The sequence below is a fragment of the Emydura macquarii genome, unplaced genomic scaffold (assembly GCF_026122565.2).
Source record: "Emydura macquarii macquarii isolate MOO-44397 ecotype Brisbane River unplaced genomic scaffold, CSIRO-AGI_Emac_v2 contig_1230, whole genome shotgun sequence".
NCBI lineage: Eukaryota > Metazoa > Chordata > Testudines > Chelidae > Emydura > Emydura macquarii.
This window is the reverse complement of record NW_027131367.1, coordinates 5,733,100-5,748,703: the sequence shown is the minus strand read 5'-3', so window position 1 is coordinate 5,748,703 and position 15,604 is coordinate 5,733,100. Positions and strand designations below refer to the sequence as shown.

The 15,604-nt window shown below is 45.3% G+C and overlaps 1 protein-coding gene across 1 annotated transcript in view; it reads right to left on the bottom strand.

Moving 5' to 3' along the window:
• The window catches only part of RGS9 (regulator of G protein signaling 9), a 64,002-nt gene that overhangs the window by 41,807 nt on the left and 6,591 nt on the right, over nt 1–15,604 (bottom strand). The window contains exons 2-4 of the mRNA XM_067547806.1: nt 7,850–7,946; nt 381–431; nt 115–221 (exon numbers count right to left, since the gene is read on the bottom strand). Of these exons, the coding sequence (XP_067403907.1) occupies nt 115–221; nt 381–431; nt 7,850–7,946 (255 nt within the window). The remainder of the gene's footprint in view (nt 1–114; nt 222–380; nt 432–7,849; nt 7,947–15,604) is intronic.

The window sequence follows — 15,604 nt, the reverse complement described above, 5'->3', positions numbered from 1 at the left end:
GAAGCTACAAGGGAAAGTAATTTAATTAACCAGGAGCACAGAAGCCTTCATTTCTAAGTCAAGATATATGGTACATTACACCAGCCAGTGTTCTGTATCTAAGATACAAATCACCTGAAATCTGTAGAGGCTGCTGTCTGTTTTGAGTGTGAGGTTTTTCGGCTCCTGCAGAGGATAGATGTATCCATACTTGACAATTAGATTCCCCAAGTTTAGTGCCTCTAAAAAAAGAGAGAAGTCAGATATATTGATGATACAACGAGGCTGCAGCAGACTTCAGAAGCAATCCACTACCCAGCAGAGAATTTAGGCTGCAGCTAACAACGAATTACAGTTTCACAATTCAAAGCTATAAAAGCATTAGATGGTTATGCTCCTACCTTCCTCCACAATTTTCAGATGCTGGATAAGCCACTGCAGTATATCACTCCCTGCAAGGCAAAGAAAACACCAGACACTATAAACCAGAAGCAGTGTGCAGCCCAGAGAGTCCTGCAATGGGGACCTCTACAGTCATCACCTCCAATATGGAGATGGAGCCTGTGGAGACTATAGGTCCCAGCACACCAAGCCCTATCTTGAGCCAGGCAACTGGCTCATACTAAAAGTTAAGGCCACTGCATTGCGCTCCCTTTTATTCAAAGCAGGTGGGACCCACAGGCTTCTGGCTAATTGCCAGTCCAACTCTTGATCGGGCAATGTTTGGGAACCCCGACTGTAAATGGACAGTCAAACCCATGCAGCAAAAAGGGATCCTGCAGACTACCGCAGGCCCTTCTTAGGTGTCACACGACCCCTTGACACCACTATCCCTTAGTACTTGATATCAGCACTTGAACTGATGCTTCCCTTGTCAAAGAGGCCTCACTGGCCGGCTTCTCAGCGTTTCTTGTGCCACTCAGCTAACTCAGAACTGGAGAGCAGAGCTCACTCCGAGGGGATGTGAGCAGAGTGCCACTGGAAAGCAAATTTACCACGCTCGGGGCAGCTGGGGAGACACTCCTCTGCCCTATATTCCTACAGCCACCATAGGGCTGGAAAGCCATGCAGCCACCAAAGAGGGACTGGTGCAAGTGGGGTAAAGGTCACCCCTGTGAAGAGAGATGACATGAGGCCTATGCACTATTTAAGCCATCAAAATAGAGCGTCAGTGGGATCTCAACGATGCACAGGCCTTTTGTGCTGGCTCTCTGAATAGGGGTGAATTTTGCCCAAGGGAGAGGATGCCCCAGAGGCAAAATACCTACTTCCTTCTGCAGGTCTAGCCTTTTCTGCTCATATATGCAGAGAGGAACATGAGACCCTAATTTCCCTGTGGTTTAGTTGCTCCATGTGTGCATGAGAAATAATAATACTCACCTGTTTCCTTCATTCATGGATAGGTGAAATTCACCCCATTGAAGAAGCCCAGCAAAAGGCCAGCGCAGTAAAGTCCCACTTAAGCCCTAAATGGTGCATTTTGACAGGGCGTACCAGGCCTCCTCTACCCACCGTGACACACCCGCCCGACACAAGAACGGCACTTGGGAAAGAGGGGCAGTGAGTTTAGTCCTCCAAGCACTGGCTAGAGATGTCACTCAGGCTCTAGTACCAGCAGAACCAGCAAGGCTTGATCCTCTCCCCAGCAGCTACACGGGACAGACAGGCAGCAGCCAATGGAGACCAGCCAGGCGAGATAAGAAGGCTTGCCTGCTTCTCCAAAGGGCTGGATGTTGGTTGAATATGGGGTAGGAGAGGAGCTCCCTGGTTCTAACCCAGAGCTCCCATGCCTGGGTCAGGGCTAGCAATCCGACTGCACCGTCAGCTGAAGCAGGCAAGCAACGGTTTGTTTTTTGTTGTGGAATTCAAATGCCCAGGTGGTCATTTTCAGTTGAATTTCAGTTTCTTGCTACCAGACTAGCCAGAGGCTTGCAGTTAAAGGAGGCCTTGCTCCTGGAGAGCTCTGACAAACACAGATATTGTTTGGCCCCAAGTGGGACTTGATGCATAGCCCTTTTTTATTGATGGGGGTGAATTTCAGCCTAACATCTGCAAAGTGCTTTGAGATCCTGAGACAGAAGTGCAAGGGGAGGGTGAAGTATTATCACTACTTAGCCTGCAAGCTCTTTGGGGCAGAGGCTGTCTCTTTTGCCCTGTGTTTGTACAGCACCTAGCACAGCGGGGTCCTGTCCACGACTAGAGCTCTCAGGCACGATGGCAATACAAATAACAAAGAACAGTAATTGCCAATTGCCGGAGTCACCCAGCCAGTCCCTGCAAAGGGTATTTTTAAACATCATTTAGCTGCTGCGATTGTGTCTTTAGATATCTACAAAAGCCTTCATTTTAAAAATTAGATTTCTGCTGGTGTTTAATGATTTATATTTCTGCAGTAACCAAACAAAATCTTTTATAAAGATGAACGATTTTCAGTGTTGCTAGTGAAACTCCACATCAAACCTCAACATAACTGGAAATGAGAACTGGATGTGTTCTGTGTAAAAGTGACTCATAGGGAACATTTTATTGCCAGCATGAAACGGAAAGGAATGCTCATCAATAATCACACAACTCAATTAGAATCCTTAGTCACAAATTAAACTGAAGCATAAAGAAACAATTCAGGTTTCAAAGGCTGGAAATGTATAACTCAGTGATATAAAAAGGATTCATGAATCCAATTTGAAAGGAGATTTCTCATTTGAATAGAAATACATTCAGTAGGCAGGGGAGATAGAAGGCTAGGGGAATCGGCAATGGGAAACAATGGAGCTGGTTAAAAAAGTCTATTTCTACAGGAAATTTGGGGGAACAAAAATCCGTTTTGAAAAATTTTCCATGAGAATTTTTGATTTTCTGAAACAACATATTCACTGAAAAATGGTTTTAAAAAACAAAAAAATGTTTTCAGTTTTTTAAAACCATTTTTGATGAAAAAGAAATTATATATATATATATATAAACTGTTTTTTTATTTACATTTTTGGGTTTTAAAAACCAAAACCTGTAAGTTTTTGCTGAAAACTGAACCAAAAAATGAAAATGTTAAGAACTGTAAGATTTTTGGTTATCAAAATATTTTCAGTTTCCATTTTTTAGAGAAAATTTTTTTAAAAACCTGAAAAATTTCAGCCCAAATTACCATTTAAAATTTTCACTTTGGTCAAAAAGCTATTTTGTCAACTATATGTTTTGATCAAAAAAAGATCAACCAGCACTAATACAGAGCCTGTCATTTTTAAATCCTAGGTTCAAATCTAAGAATTGTTACCATCTGAGGGCTATGTGACATGAGTTTCGTGGGTCTCTGTCCAGACATCTCCATCACAAAAAAAGGCCATCAGGACTGGCATTAAATGGCCAATCCTATGCAAAGCCAAGTATGGAATGGGTCATGGAAATGAAACTACACTCTCACAGCATGGGGTGACAATATCAGCACCACTGCTCTCTTATCATGATGGCTAGGGAGTGGTATTGATGGACTTTAAAGGGGACCCAGTTCAGTTATCCTGAGCCAGAAGGCTGATGATGTAACAGGGACCTCAAAGGTGAAGGTGGGGCGTGAAGGGAAGAAATGGGGGAGAGGAACCTTCAAGGCTCCAATATTTCCAAGAACCCCTCCTTCCTAGAAGAAAATGTGCCCAAAAGAGCTGCTCTGTGGAAACAATGCTGCTGCTGCTTTGTTAAATAACTGATCTTTGCTAGTCCCGTGAGTCGTTTCATTAGTTACCTGCTTTTGCAAATAACACTGAGTGCTTTCTCTTTCAAAATCCCCTTTGAAATGAATTCTGCCATGGAGTTCAATGGGCGTTTGCAGAGTCTTAGAACCTAGCTGTCTGTCAAGAGTGGCCAATAAGACATATCAGAGGGAAGCCAAATTCCAAGTACTCAAATATATTTCAGCTTTCGAAGGTCTCTCAAGGTGATGTGGCCTGTATCCATCAGTCATACACAAAGCCAGCATCAGCCTCCACTAGCCCTTTCGTTATCTTCTGAGGAGCAAATAAAACTATGAAGCTCTTTCCATTTAAACAAGGCCGGGTTAAATTGCACTCCGTCCCTGATCAATTACTAGCCTTTCCCTTCAAATGTCACCCACGGTTGCGGATTGAAATGTTGGCCTTTCCTGACATTATACTGATTGCTTAGCCTTATACCAGGAGCCCGGAGCTTTTATCCCACTGAATGCTTCCTTAAATAGATCAAATTAAAAGATTATCCTGTCACTCATACCTAGAGAGCTGTTTGTAAGAGCTGTTTGTAAGTGCTCTCCCTAAAAGGAGCAAATTAAACATGGCTGATTATCCACCCCTTGGAAAGAAATTCCCAAATTCCCCTGCTAAAGAAATCCTGAAACTCTTTAGGGATTTGTCATGTACCTACATAGTTTCTTGAACATGAAGGGCCAAGTTCTCTGCATTGGCTTCAGTGGAGCTGGGCCCATTTACAACGGATTCTAGGCTCCCCCACTACCTATACATCGATCTGTTTTGAAACACCAGCATTCAGTCAATGGATACGTAATCCAGGCAGCACTACAAATATCACAACCCAGAGAACAAGAATGAATAGAGGGTAGGAGACCAGAAGTCAGATTTCCTCATCTGGCAGGATTTATGACCTTATGGAAGAAAGCAATTTATGGCAGAAATCATAGAACCAGAATAAAAGCAGACAGCAACCACCAGGCCTTGGACACCCAGAGGAGTTTTCCCTTCACATCATTTAACTGTTGATTTTTTTTTTAAATCATCGTTGTACTTTATAATGCACCATCATCTGAACTCATATTTGCTTTCATCATATTTTCACAAATGTAATCTGCCTGCTTTGCTATCTCCATTATAACAAGAACCTCCCGGTTCCACAGTGCTGTCTTAAAACATCGTAATAGCGCTACTGGAAGACGTAGGGCAGATCCTCAGCTGCTACAAATCACTTCACTGACTTTGTGCTAGACCTATTTAAGCAAACAGAGGGTCTGCCCCACAGTGTGTAGAAGGGTAGAAGGCACAGTCTGAGAATAAGATTGAAGGCCAGGACCTCCCAAGTTTGGCCTTCTAGTCTCTGCTCTGACGCCAGTTCCCATTCTGCCCTCAAGCAAGTTATTTAACCTCTTTGCCTCGATTTCCCCATCCAGAAAATGGAGCAAACTATGCTCCTCCACAGGTCTTCATGACCAAACCCTCCTCTGAGTTACACCTATGCAGCCACATGGCAGCAATGGAGAAGGATTTGGCTGTGAAGAACTGTAGGACCTTCTGCAATCCTGGGTTTCGAAGGGGTGCAGAAGGAGCAAAGCCAGAGGAGAATTTGGTACAAGGTGAGCAAAGCAGTGAGTATTTATAGCGTAGCGTTCTTCATAAGGGTGTATCTGACGGTTCCTAGGACAGGGAAGTAAAGGTGTTGATAGTGTATCTCCAGCGCCGTGTGAAAGGAGCTGGCACACACAAAAGGAGAGTGTGTTAGTAGCTGATGGTAATGACAGACTTGGCACATCAAAGCACAGCTACCTGTCTGTTTCTTCTTTAACCTATTCAAATGAGGAAAAGCTGTAATTTAGAGGCATAGAAGTGGGTTGAATATTTTGCTCCTCTCCAGCGAATTCAAGAAAAATGATTATTACCAGAAAATGTTAGAAAGGGAGATTAATTGGCTGCTATTCATTGCTAAAGCTCCATATTACAGACTGGTATCGCTCTGCCCATTTTAATTCTTTCTGGAAATGTATATCCATATGTCATGGGGCACACTCCAATCACCAGTTAGAGATGGAGTTAGAAGCCAATGAGCGCACCTGTGACTGATGGATTGCCTCCTGCCCAGAGGAGGTGGAGGTAGGTAAGGATCATTAAGTACTCGGGCCTTACAAGGAACCGGAGGCAACTTAGTAGGGGGCAGAGGGGACAGGATTCTCCTGTGGAGAGAAACCCACAGAGAGCAAGTCAGGCTCCTGGCGGGAGGGAGTCCTGAGGTAGGATCAGTAAAAGCTCTTCAGTGGAAGTTGAGGGGGTGGGAAGATGATTTTTCCATCAGAGAAAAGAGGAGCTCAGAGGACCTAGAGAGAAGCCTGAGGCCTGGGAACCGAACGGAGGCTGGGTTAGGCACAAGCTGCAGGGAAGCAGCACGAGAGGGCTCAGGGGCAGGGCCCAAGCAGAATTTTTTCGGGCCCAGTACAAACGTGTTACACGGGCCCCCTCCCACACACATATCTCAATCCCTCATCCCACACATACAATCTCATGAGCCAGGAAGATCTTTTTCCTCATGGTAATGGGGGTTGCAGCCTGGGCCGGCCCTATTAAAGTGTACCCTTCCCCACCTTCCCCCCCATGTGGGGGCCCTGCTCAGAGGAAGGAAGCGGCCCCGGGAAACCACAGCAAGTCTGAAGAAGCAGACCTGCCTGCTCAATAAGGGTCCCTGGGCCAGAACGCAGAGTGGAGGGTGGGCCTGGTTCCCCATACCAGTCCCTGAGGATTGGAGGGATCAGGCAAGCCCAATGAAAGCAATACTGAATGGAGGATGAGGTTGAAGACTGACCCAAAGGATGGGACTAAAGCTCTTCTGTGTTGGGATGTCCTGTGACCTTTCAGTTGGACCTTCTGGTTACCCTGGAAGGGGACTGAACTCAATGACTTGACCAGGGATTTGAACCATGGAAGACCCAGCAAGAGGCAGACGGCCTGCAGGAGATGCCAGGAACAAGGACTCCTTGCATCATCACACCCTGACACAAGGGGACGCAACAAGTGGAGAGTACATTACCTTACGCCAGTTATTGAAGATTTCCCAGAAACAGGCACATGACAGAGGTGGAGAAGGCAGTAGCTCTTCAGTTGCATCCTTATTAACATACAACACAATATGGCTTGTAAAAGCCATATGGGCAGTCATGTGTTCTTGGTTAGTAATGACCTTCCTATCTGCCTCTTTAAGGGCTCTGGTGAAATCCTGTGCCCATTTAAATCAATAGGACTTTTGCCATTGACTACAACGATGCCAGGATTTCAGCCCAGATTTCCAAAGTTAGGTGCATGAAACAACAGGCCTGTGTTTGCAGACACTTCTTGTTAGTAGGCAAAGGGTCTGATGTGCATGCAGAAATCAGGTACTCGCACATGCATATGGCCCATTTTTAGGCACCTAACTGGTACACACTGCCGTGTCTATACTAGAGCTTTAGAACATTAGTTAGAATGTATTAATAATGTACTTTTAAATCAGCCTGGCCCAGTCTATCCAGAGTTAATCCCCCCTCATGTGGGTTCATTGTATATTAAATGCTCATTTCACAGCACTTGCTTGCTAGCCAGAATTCTCGGCTCTCTTTACACCTACAGATCCAGATTTTAAAAAAGGAACGATATTCCCCTCAGTTATGGTAAATGGAGGAAGGGTCTTGATTTTATCCCTAACAAACAGTGGCCTCATGCTGTATGATAAAGAGTTGTGTAAACAAAAGCTAACCAACAGTTTTAAACAGCCTGACTAAAAGCTCCTTCCCCTCTCAGCTGACCAGCCTTGTCGTCATTTCGCTAGTTCTCCAGTCATCCAGAGAGTCTCCTGGGTGGACAAAACCTGACTTTCCGAAGTAAATAACAAGCAGATTTTTTGTATTGGTGACAAAACCCTCTCGAGCCCTCTGTATACACCACAGAGACATAAAATAAGGGGGGAGCATAAGTCTAATTTTTTTCCTCTTTTGCCCAATGCTGCCTGCATACGCAGTGATGGAAGCAATATAAATGCTTGTAAATAGAATTATAGTAAAAATAGCCAGGTTTTGGTTTACCACCATTTGCATGAAGAAACAGGCTCTTCTCAAGAGGCTCAGAAAAATAGCAGGTTGGTGCCGTTGGCATCTTACCTGTCATAGCATGCGGGATGTTAGTGATCATCACCCTCTGAGTGTGCATTTTGATGCCAGTGTCTGGATTCTGCATCTCCATGAGGAGGGCTTCAATCTGCAAAGCATTATGGGTACAAGCGGTTTTGTGAGAATGAAAAAGAGGGCAAAACAGCAGCACAGCCTGACTTGCTTAATTTTGTAATTTTGTAATTTGTAAATTTGTAATTTGTAGGATCACCTCCCTACCGTCCTCTTCCATATAGAAGCTGCTTTACTTACATGAATATGCTACCAGGGTAGCCAAAGTGAGCAAATGATCCCTACTCAAAAGACTATCATTCCCTGCTAGGCTAACCCAGAGGAGAGGCACACCCCCGTGAAGATCTTAACGGGCCACAGGATGTGGCTGCTGCACACCAATTCAGCTAAGAGAGAATTCAGCGTGGCTTTTTCAGGAGAGATACCGACCAACGGACAAACTACAAAAGGGGCATCAAGAGAACTGGTGCAATACCAGTGGGGGTGAAGAAGACCCAGGGAGCTAGCTCCACTGCACATCTATCTCCTTTTGCTTCAAGACTAACTTGAAAGTGCATCACACACAGGGCAAATTCGCAAAGGTGTCAACAAAGAGGGTAAAAGCCAAACCCAAGCCTGTCTCTTTTAGGACCTGCAGATAATAACTGGGATGGATTTTTAAAATACAACAGCAAAAGTACGTTCCTCTGTTAATGGGCCGTGCAAAAAATGCAAGTCAGCGGGAGCCTGACGTGAAAGGTAGCTGAGAGTGGCCAGCACCTCTGGGGCAGCATTCAGCACGTTGAGACCCTAGATACGCAGGTTAGGAAGATGGCTAAGGAGTGCTTCATCTCCTGATTACTTTAGGGATTATCAGGGACATTTGGGGGAGCAAACTAAGAAATAGAAATAAGGCACAGCTCTTAGCCCAGAGGCAACTTTGGGGCTCTTCATCCATTCTCGTGGACCACTTAACACCACCGGGCCTGATTCTCCTCTCACAGCAGTGAGATCACGCACAACCTCACTGACACGAGTGGAGTAACAACGGTGTAAAATGCCTGTAAGAGAGGCAGGGAGAAACAAGCCCATCATGCTGCTCTTCTTGAGCTCTTACAACGAGCCTAGCTCACTCTCGCACTAAACGCTTAGGCCCAGATCCTCAAGAATATTTACGCACCTAACGCCTACTGATTTCAGTGAGAGCTGAAGCCAATGGGAGTTATGTGACTAAAAATCAGGCCCTAGGGCCCAGAACCTCAAAGGTATTTAAAGGTATCTAGGCACCTAAAGATGCAGCTAAGCTCCCGGCTGCCTATCTGCATTTTCAGCCACCTAAATACTGTTGAAAATGTTCCTGTTAGGGCTTTTTTAAAGAATACAAAATAACTTTTTTCCCCTTTGAAGATTTTATTTCTGGTTAGCTACCATTTCGAGAGCCCAGGAACCTCAGGGTCCCTATACATAGAAGTGATGCGCTTGCTTATCAAGTATTTCCCCTTGTTGGCATATTCTCTTCTCTTGCTGTCTAGGTGAGCTACTTTTTTACACTGTGCTCATCCCCGTGGTATCAAAGTGTCCTGAAAGCGGTTACTTTCTGGAATCTGCTCATCCTCTTGTGTTTTGCTTCTATGAAAATGAACTCAAACCCATCCCCTCCAATTTGGTTTCCTTAGGCTGACAGAATCACGGATCCCACTTGCGAAGCTGCATCCCTGTCCTGAAATGAACACGGCCTGATGAAGCGCACACATGATTATGGGGAATGTTTTCAAAAGCGCCTACATCCTATTTTCAAAACCGACTTAGGAGCCAAAGTCTCCTGGAAAGTTAATGGCATTTAAACCAACAGCCAGCGGCTGCAGGGCACTGGGTGTATGTTTAACCACGAAAACAGGTTTTTGTTTTTAATGACAACGTCACACTATGAATAAAACAAAAACCAATACCTGTTGTATGCCATACATGCTGAATGAGGCATTGTTGCCATGCTCTTAAAAACTAAATCTGAACAGTGTGAAAGGATGCAACCCCACGGAAGTCAGTGGTACTGTGCCTGCTTACGCCAGCTGCAACCGTGGTCCCGGATACAGGGCCTGAATCTCTGATGCCCTGGACCTCACACCTTCATTTACACTAGCGCAGTGTAAAATTCTCTCTTTCTGATCTGATAGCATTTCAGGCTCACTTTGCACAAGTGTAAAGGATTACACAGGTGTAAAGGAGAATCAGACCTGGAGTATGTAGATCCTTTGGAGATGCCTCATATCTGGAGCTGAGATTTCAGTATTTGAATTTAAACGTGTGCCAGTGAAGTCATCTTTGCATCACTTTAATTGCGACTGCTGGAAGAGCTACCGGCTGTTACCAACACTGAGAGCTCTGCCAGTGTACTTAGTGAGCTCTGGTGTAAAGTGGTTTGAAGCTTATCTTTCCTTCAGTTGGAGTATTGCTGCAGATGTGACCTCTTCCATCCTAGGGGTCATTCCCCTTCCATATTCATGTCTAGGATTTCGGAGTCACCAATGGAGAGATTGTTAGCGGAGAATCTATCCCGGGTTTTACACGAAGCCCAGTGCATGCTGGGGAGGAAATGTAGGGGAACAATAAAGCTCATGCTGTCTCAGTGCCTTGTGCTAAGGAGCAGCCAGTAACCAGAGTCAGAATATGACCCTTAAGATAAATGCTATATGCTGTTTCATTTGGGCCATGTGCTGAAGGGTGATCCTGGGGGTCTATCTGCAGCACCTTCCACTTATTCTGAAGCCCTTGCCCAGGCAAAATACCCAATGACACCAGTAAAAGTGGAAGACGTGCCGGCACAGCACTGCCAAGCATTTAAAAACCGCATGTCTGGCGTCACAAAAATCATGAGGTTGGTTTTTTTAGCCCATTTTAAAAACAATAAAATGTGTTATTTTGATTTGCCCGGAGGGCCCATGTTTTCAAGGTGAACACTGCAACCAGGAGGACCAGAAAGCGCTTTTATTCTTTAAAAATGAAAGCTGCTGTAATCCCCTGACTCCAGGAGCTAAGGCTTTAAGAAGAAACAGCAAATATCATGAGATTTGCAAGAAAATTGGCAAGACTACTGAGCCCTTTATGTGGAGATATAGCCCAAATGTCACAGTTTGCAAAATGTGGGTGTGGGTGTGGATGAGAGACAGAGAGAGAGAGGCTTTGCTCAGAAGATGGAAGAAGCCAGAACAATTGCTCTGAAGAGAGTAAGGATGGTCCAGCACATTGGACAGTAGCCTGTGACTTGGGAGATCTGAATTCAATTCCTTGCTCTGTCACAAACTTCCCATGTGACCTTGGTGAGCAATTTAGCCTGTCTTTGCCCCATCTGTAAGATGGGGATAACAGCACCACCCTACCTCACAGGGGCACTGTGAGGAAAAATACATTAAAGATGCTGTGGGCCCTCTGATACTTACCGATGGGAGCTGTAAAGTACCAACGATAGCAGGTGTGCAGAAATCTAAAGGAAGCAGTGCACAGAAAACAAGACCATGGCAGGTAAGTTACGGAGCTACATATATCACAGTTCTGACCCCTGCGAGTCCCAGGAGCTGCAGGGGGAGCTGCGCCTTTCAAGGCCTGGTCCTTTGAGCAAGCATGTTGTGTGGCCCACGTTCATTTTGACCCCTCCTGTCTGGAGTGGTTGTACAGGGCTCTCAGTGTCTCCCTCCTTTACTAGTCAACAGCCAATAGTTTGGTTCACAAAACGCACTCAGTCTTCTGGTGCAGGATGTTCTCTTTTTCTAATGAGCAAATAGCTCCAGAGACTTGTAGCTTTCCTACCCCTGCTGAGCACCCTCTGGTCATTTAAGAAATAACATATATCAAAAGAAACAAGCGAGATAAGCTAGGGTGTTACCATCGGGTGGTCCCTGCTGATTCGGCTGCAAACCATGCACTTTGCTGATCAAAACTCAGCAGGTCTTTTCCTCTTCTCCTAAGGGAACCAGCTGCTTATTAGGGATTGCAAGAGATTAGAAGTTGCCATCAGCACCAGCTTGTCAGCAGGAGCCAAGAAAGGCTGTTTAAAATACAATGAGGACATCTGCTTTCTTTTCTGCAGCTTTGTCACATTTTGTAACATGCTTTTGCCCAGGAGAACTCTCTGGCTGGTTTTAATTTTGTATATATTGAAGCCACGTCTTGGTCTTGGTCCTGGTCCATGGGTGGAGGCTCCGGCCTCCCGCTGAAATCAATTCACACCAGGTGAAATTTACCACAGTGCAGAGAGCCAGCACAAAGCATAAGTACCATTTAAGACCCACATCACTCCTATTTTGAGAAGATTAGTGGCTCCTAGGACCTCTGCACAGGGGTAAATTTCACCTCTGGGAAAGTCTCCCTGGTCAGTATTGGAGAGGCCATCGACTGTTAGAGGAAAAGCAGAATCCTGAACTCAGGACTCGGGGAAAAAAGTGAAAAATAGTTTATTATTTGTATTATGGTAGCACCTAGCAACCTCAGTCCAGGGTCAGGGTCCCTGGTACTAGGCACTCTACAGATAAATGACAAAGAAAACAGTCCCTGCCCAGAGAGCTTACAGTCTAAATAGGAGGCAGCAGGTGGGAAGCGGACAAGTGGGAGGAGGTAGAAGAGTGAAAAGAATTGTGTGTGTGCTATGCAATCCACCAGCCCGTTACCTGTTTTGTTTTTCTCAATTGCTTGGAAAGCCCAATAAGGAGAAACTTCAGCAATTCAAAACAGCCTCCAAGTGCTAGAGGAGCGAGGTTACACAAGTGTCTCTGCAGCAATCTCCTTCATTGCTGCATATAATGGGTCCCCAGCCCAACCCCATTGTCATCTGGCCACAGCACTCAGTGTTGGTCTGAGTGCTGCGGTGCATCCCCAAATACAAACGATTAAACTCACAATTACTGGAATCCATCTTCAATTAAGCAATTATGTAAACTCCTGTGGCTCAATAAGGTTTTATAGCTCATTGCTGTGGCTGATGCAGTAGCATATCCAAATGCTTTAGGGCACAACTGCCTTTGTAGGCAGGTTATTTCTCGGTTCATTACATTGGCCACAGCTTTCATTACGGGACTGAGGTTTGTTTTGTAGTTACTCATCAGTGGGTTCCAACCTTTCAAGGAAATCGAAAAGGGACACAGAAAACAAATGAGTCTGAAGGAATCTCCCAGCTACCTGGACCAGAATGTAGGACACCTGCAAGATAGCTCTGGTGGGCACGAGACGAAGACTTCTCCAATATGATCACCCCTGAACGCCCTTTCTCTTCCATCTGGCATTTGTGTTTCCTTCAGAGTGACGTGTTTCTACAATATAGCATAAGACCCACCTGCAGATAGCCACAGGAAATAGAGGCACATGTTCCCCTTAGGGAGGCAGGGGTGTTTAATACTGCTTTGGAAGGTGAGTTTGTTTCCTTGAGTAAAGAGTCATTATTAATATCCTTATTAGAAGGCAAGGTATGGAAGTGGGTTTCTTTCCCCTGTGGGATTGCCAGTCGTATTTCAAATGCTCACCTCCTGCTTCATCAACTCGTCTACTGTTGTTTGTATTACAATAGCACTAAAGGACTCTGCCAAGATCAGGGCTGCAGTGGGATCATCACTGAACAAACCTGTAGTTAGAGACACAGTCCCTGTCCTAAAGATCTTACAATCGAAATAGGCAAGATGGGCAGAGAAACAAATGCACAAAGAGACCAAGATCAAACAGCAGGTCTGTGGCTGACTGGGAGTGGAACTGGAACCCAGGTCTATGGACTCCCAGCTCACTACCCTAACCACTACACCACACTGCTTCCCCCACCAGGCTTATTATAAAACTACAATCTCGTCCCTTAACAGGTTTTCCTCTCCATAGCCATCCCCTTTCAATTTTTCAGAAGGGTTTAGTTTAATAAATGAAATGTAGTAGAGAGGTGCTGTATGGAGTATGTTGGGAGAGAAGGGCTATGGAAACTGGATTAAGCTAATTCAGAATAGGGTACTCTTCCAGAATAAGGGTGTCCACAAACGGAATGAATTAGGAACAGTTAATTAGCAATAGCTATTCCTGAATAACTTCCTGTGTAGACAAGCACTTCATGTCATAGGTTGCTAACACCCAATGGAGATTCTCCTTTAGGCCATGGCCTGTGTATCTGGAGCAGAAGGATCTGAGTTCTACCGTCCCTGCTGTCCCCATGGTGTTTCGAGTGGCTGCAGTGCACATCACAGTGACAGGCCAGAACCTCCAGGTGGCCAAGGATTTACTCCATTATCAAATCGATTTCATCCCTCACTCATTACACAGGTGAGTTGAGAAAACAGTCCCCTGCTCCTCTTTGGCACACTTCGATACACTGCTAAACTCTGAGTGACGCCGTGCTTCAGCCTGAGACCACAGCCAATGACACATCTTTGATGTTGGAGAATGAATGCTCGGGATACAGCCAGGATATAGGTGCCTTCCTCTTTAAAGGCACCGAGGGGATGGATTACTGCCACAGGATTACTACGCTGTTTGCCCAGTGTGTACTCCCTGCATTGTATCTACTTGACCTTTGCTTATGCAAACAGGATTGACTTTAAATCCATGTGGAGATAGGCTTTGGGATTACACAGCAATTCCCCTCAGTGCTGACATTTCCAAATTCCAACACCTTAACCCAGGAGTCAAATGCTGTTTGCGGAGCGTTTTGCCCGTGATAGCAAAGAATTCAGAGGTGAAGGGGTTTAACCACATTCTAATACAAAGCCACCCGTGTCTTTCCATAGGACACACTCTCCCAGCAGACTCTATGTTATGCCAGCACCCATTCACAGTGCTCTAATTAAATATCTGCCATTTACTCCATCAGAAATACTTGCCCAGTTCTGCTACCCCACCCAGCCCTCCCTGCTCCTATTTGTAAAGATCAAACTCCCAGCTCTGATTTTGGAGGAGGTAGCGGACTCTTTCATCTTAATCCCGGCATCGTCCTGCTAGTTTTATTCTTCCCTAGGCCAGCAATTAATAATCCATATAGAGCCAGGCTCACAAAGTGCTTTTACAAACATGAAATAGTTTGTTAACCAACAAACTTCATTTAAAAAAAAAGCTGAGATGGAAAATGCGTTTCCCTGCAGTCCACTCACACCCGCCCACCATGCACTATTGCTCTTTTGCTGCAAATATCCTACACCCAAACGCTAACAAATCTGGAAATGAACAGTTAAGGGTTATTCCCCTCTACCACAAAATCCTTCTTTGTTCAATGTTACCACACACACAACCTTAACATTGCCTCGGAATGAAATTTACAAGGATATATGCAAAAGTCAAAATAACAAATAACATTAATACCTAGCTCTTCTGTAGCATTGTTCACCAGCAGATCTCCAAGCACTTTATTAAGGAGGCCAGTAACATTACCACCACTGTGAAGATGGGGAAACTGAGGCACAGAACAGGGATATGACTTGCTTAAAGTCACCCAGCAGGCCAGCAACAGAGCCAGGATTAGAACCCAGGTCTCCTAAATTCCAGTCCCATATGTTATTCTGCCTCCTCAAGCCCGAGCCCCTACCACCAGGGGCTGAATCATGTAACTTTGCTTCGTGGGCCCCTGCCTGCTACCCCCTAATGCCAGCCCTACACTTGCGACCTCTCCCTAAATCCATCCCCCCCAGGCTGAGAAACACTGATCTAGATGAATTGAGATACCCCCTAGAACACTTCTGCGTACTCCCAGGGCTACACGCCCTCTTGGTTGAGAACCACTGCCCTAGATGACAGCTTGGA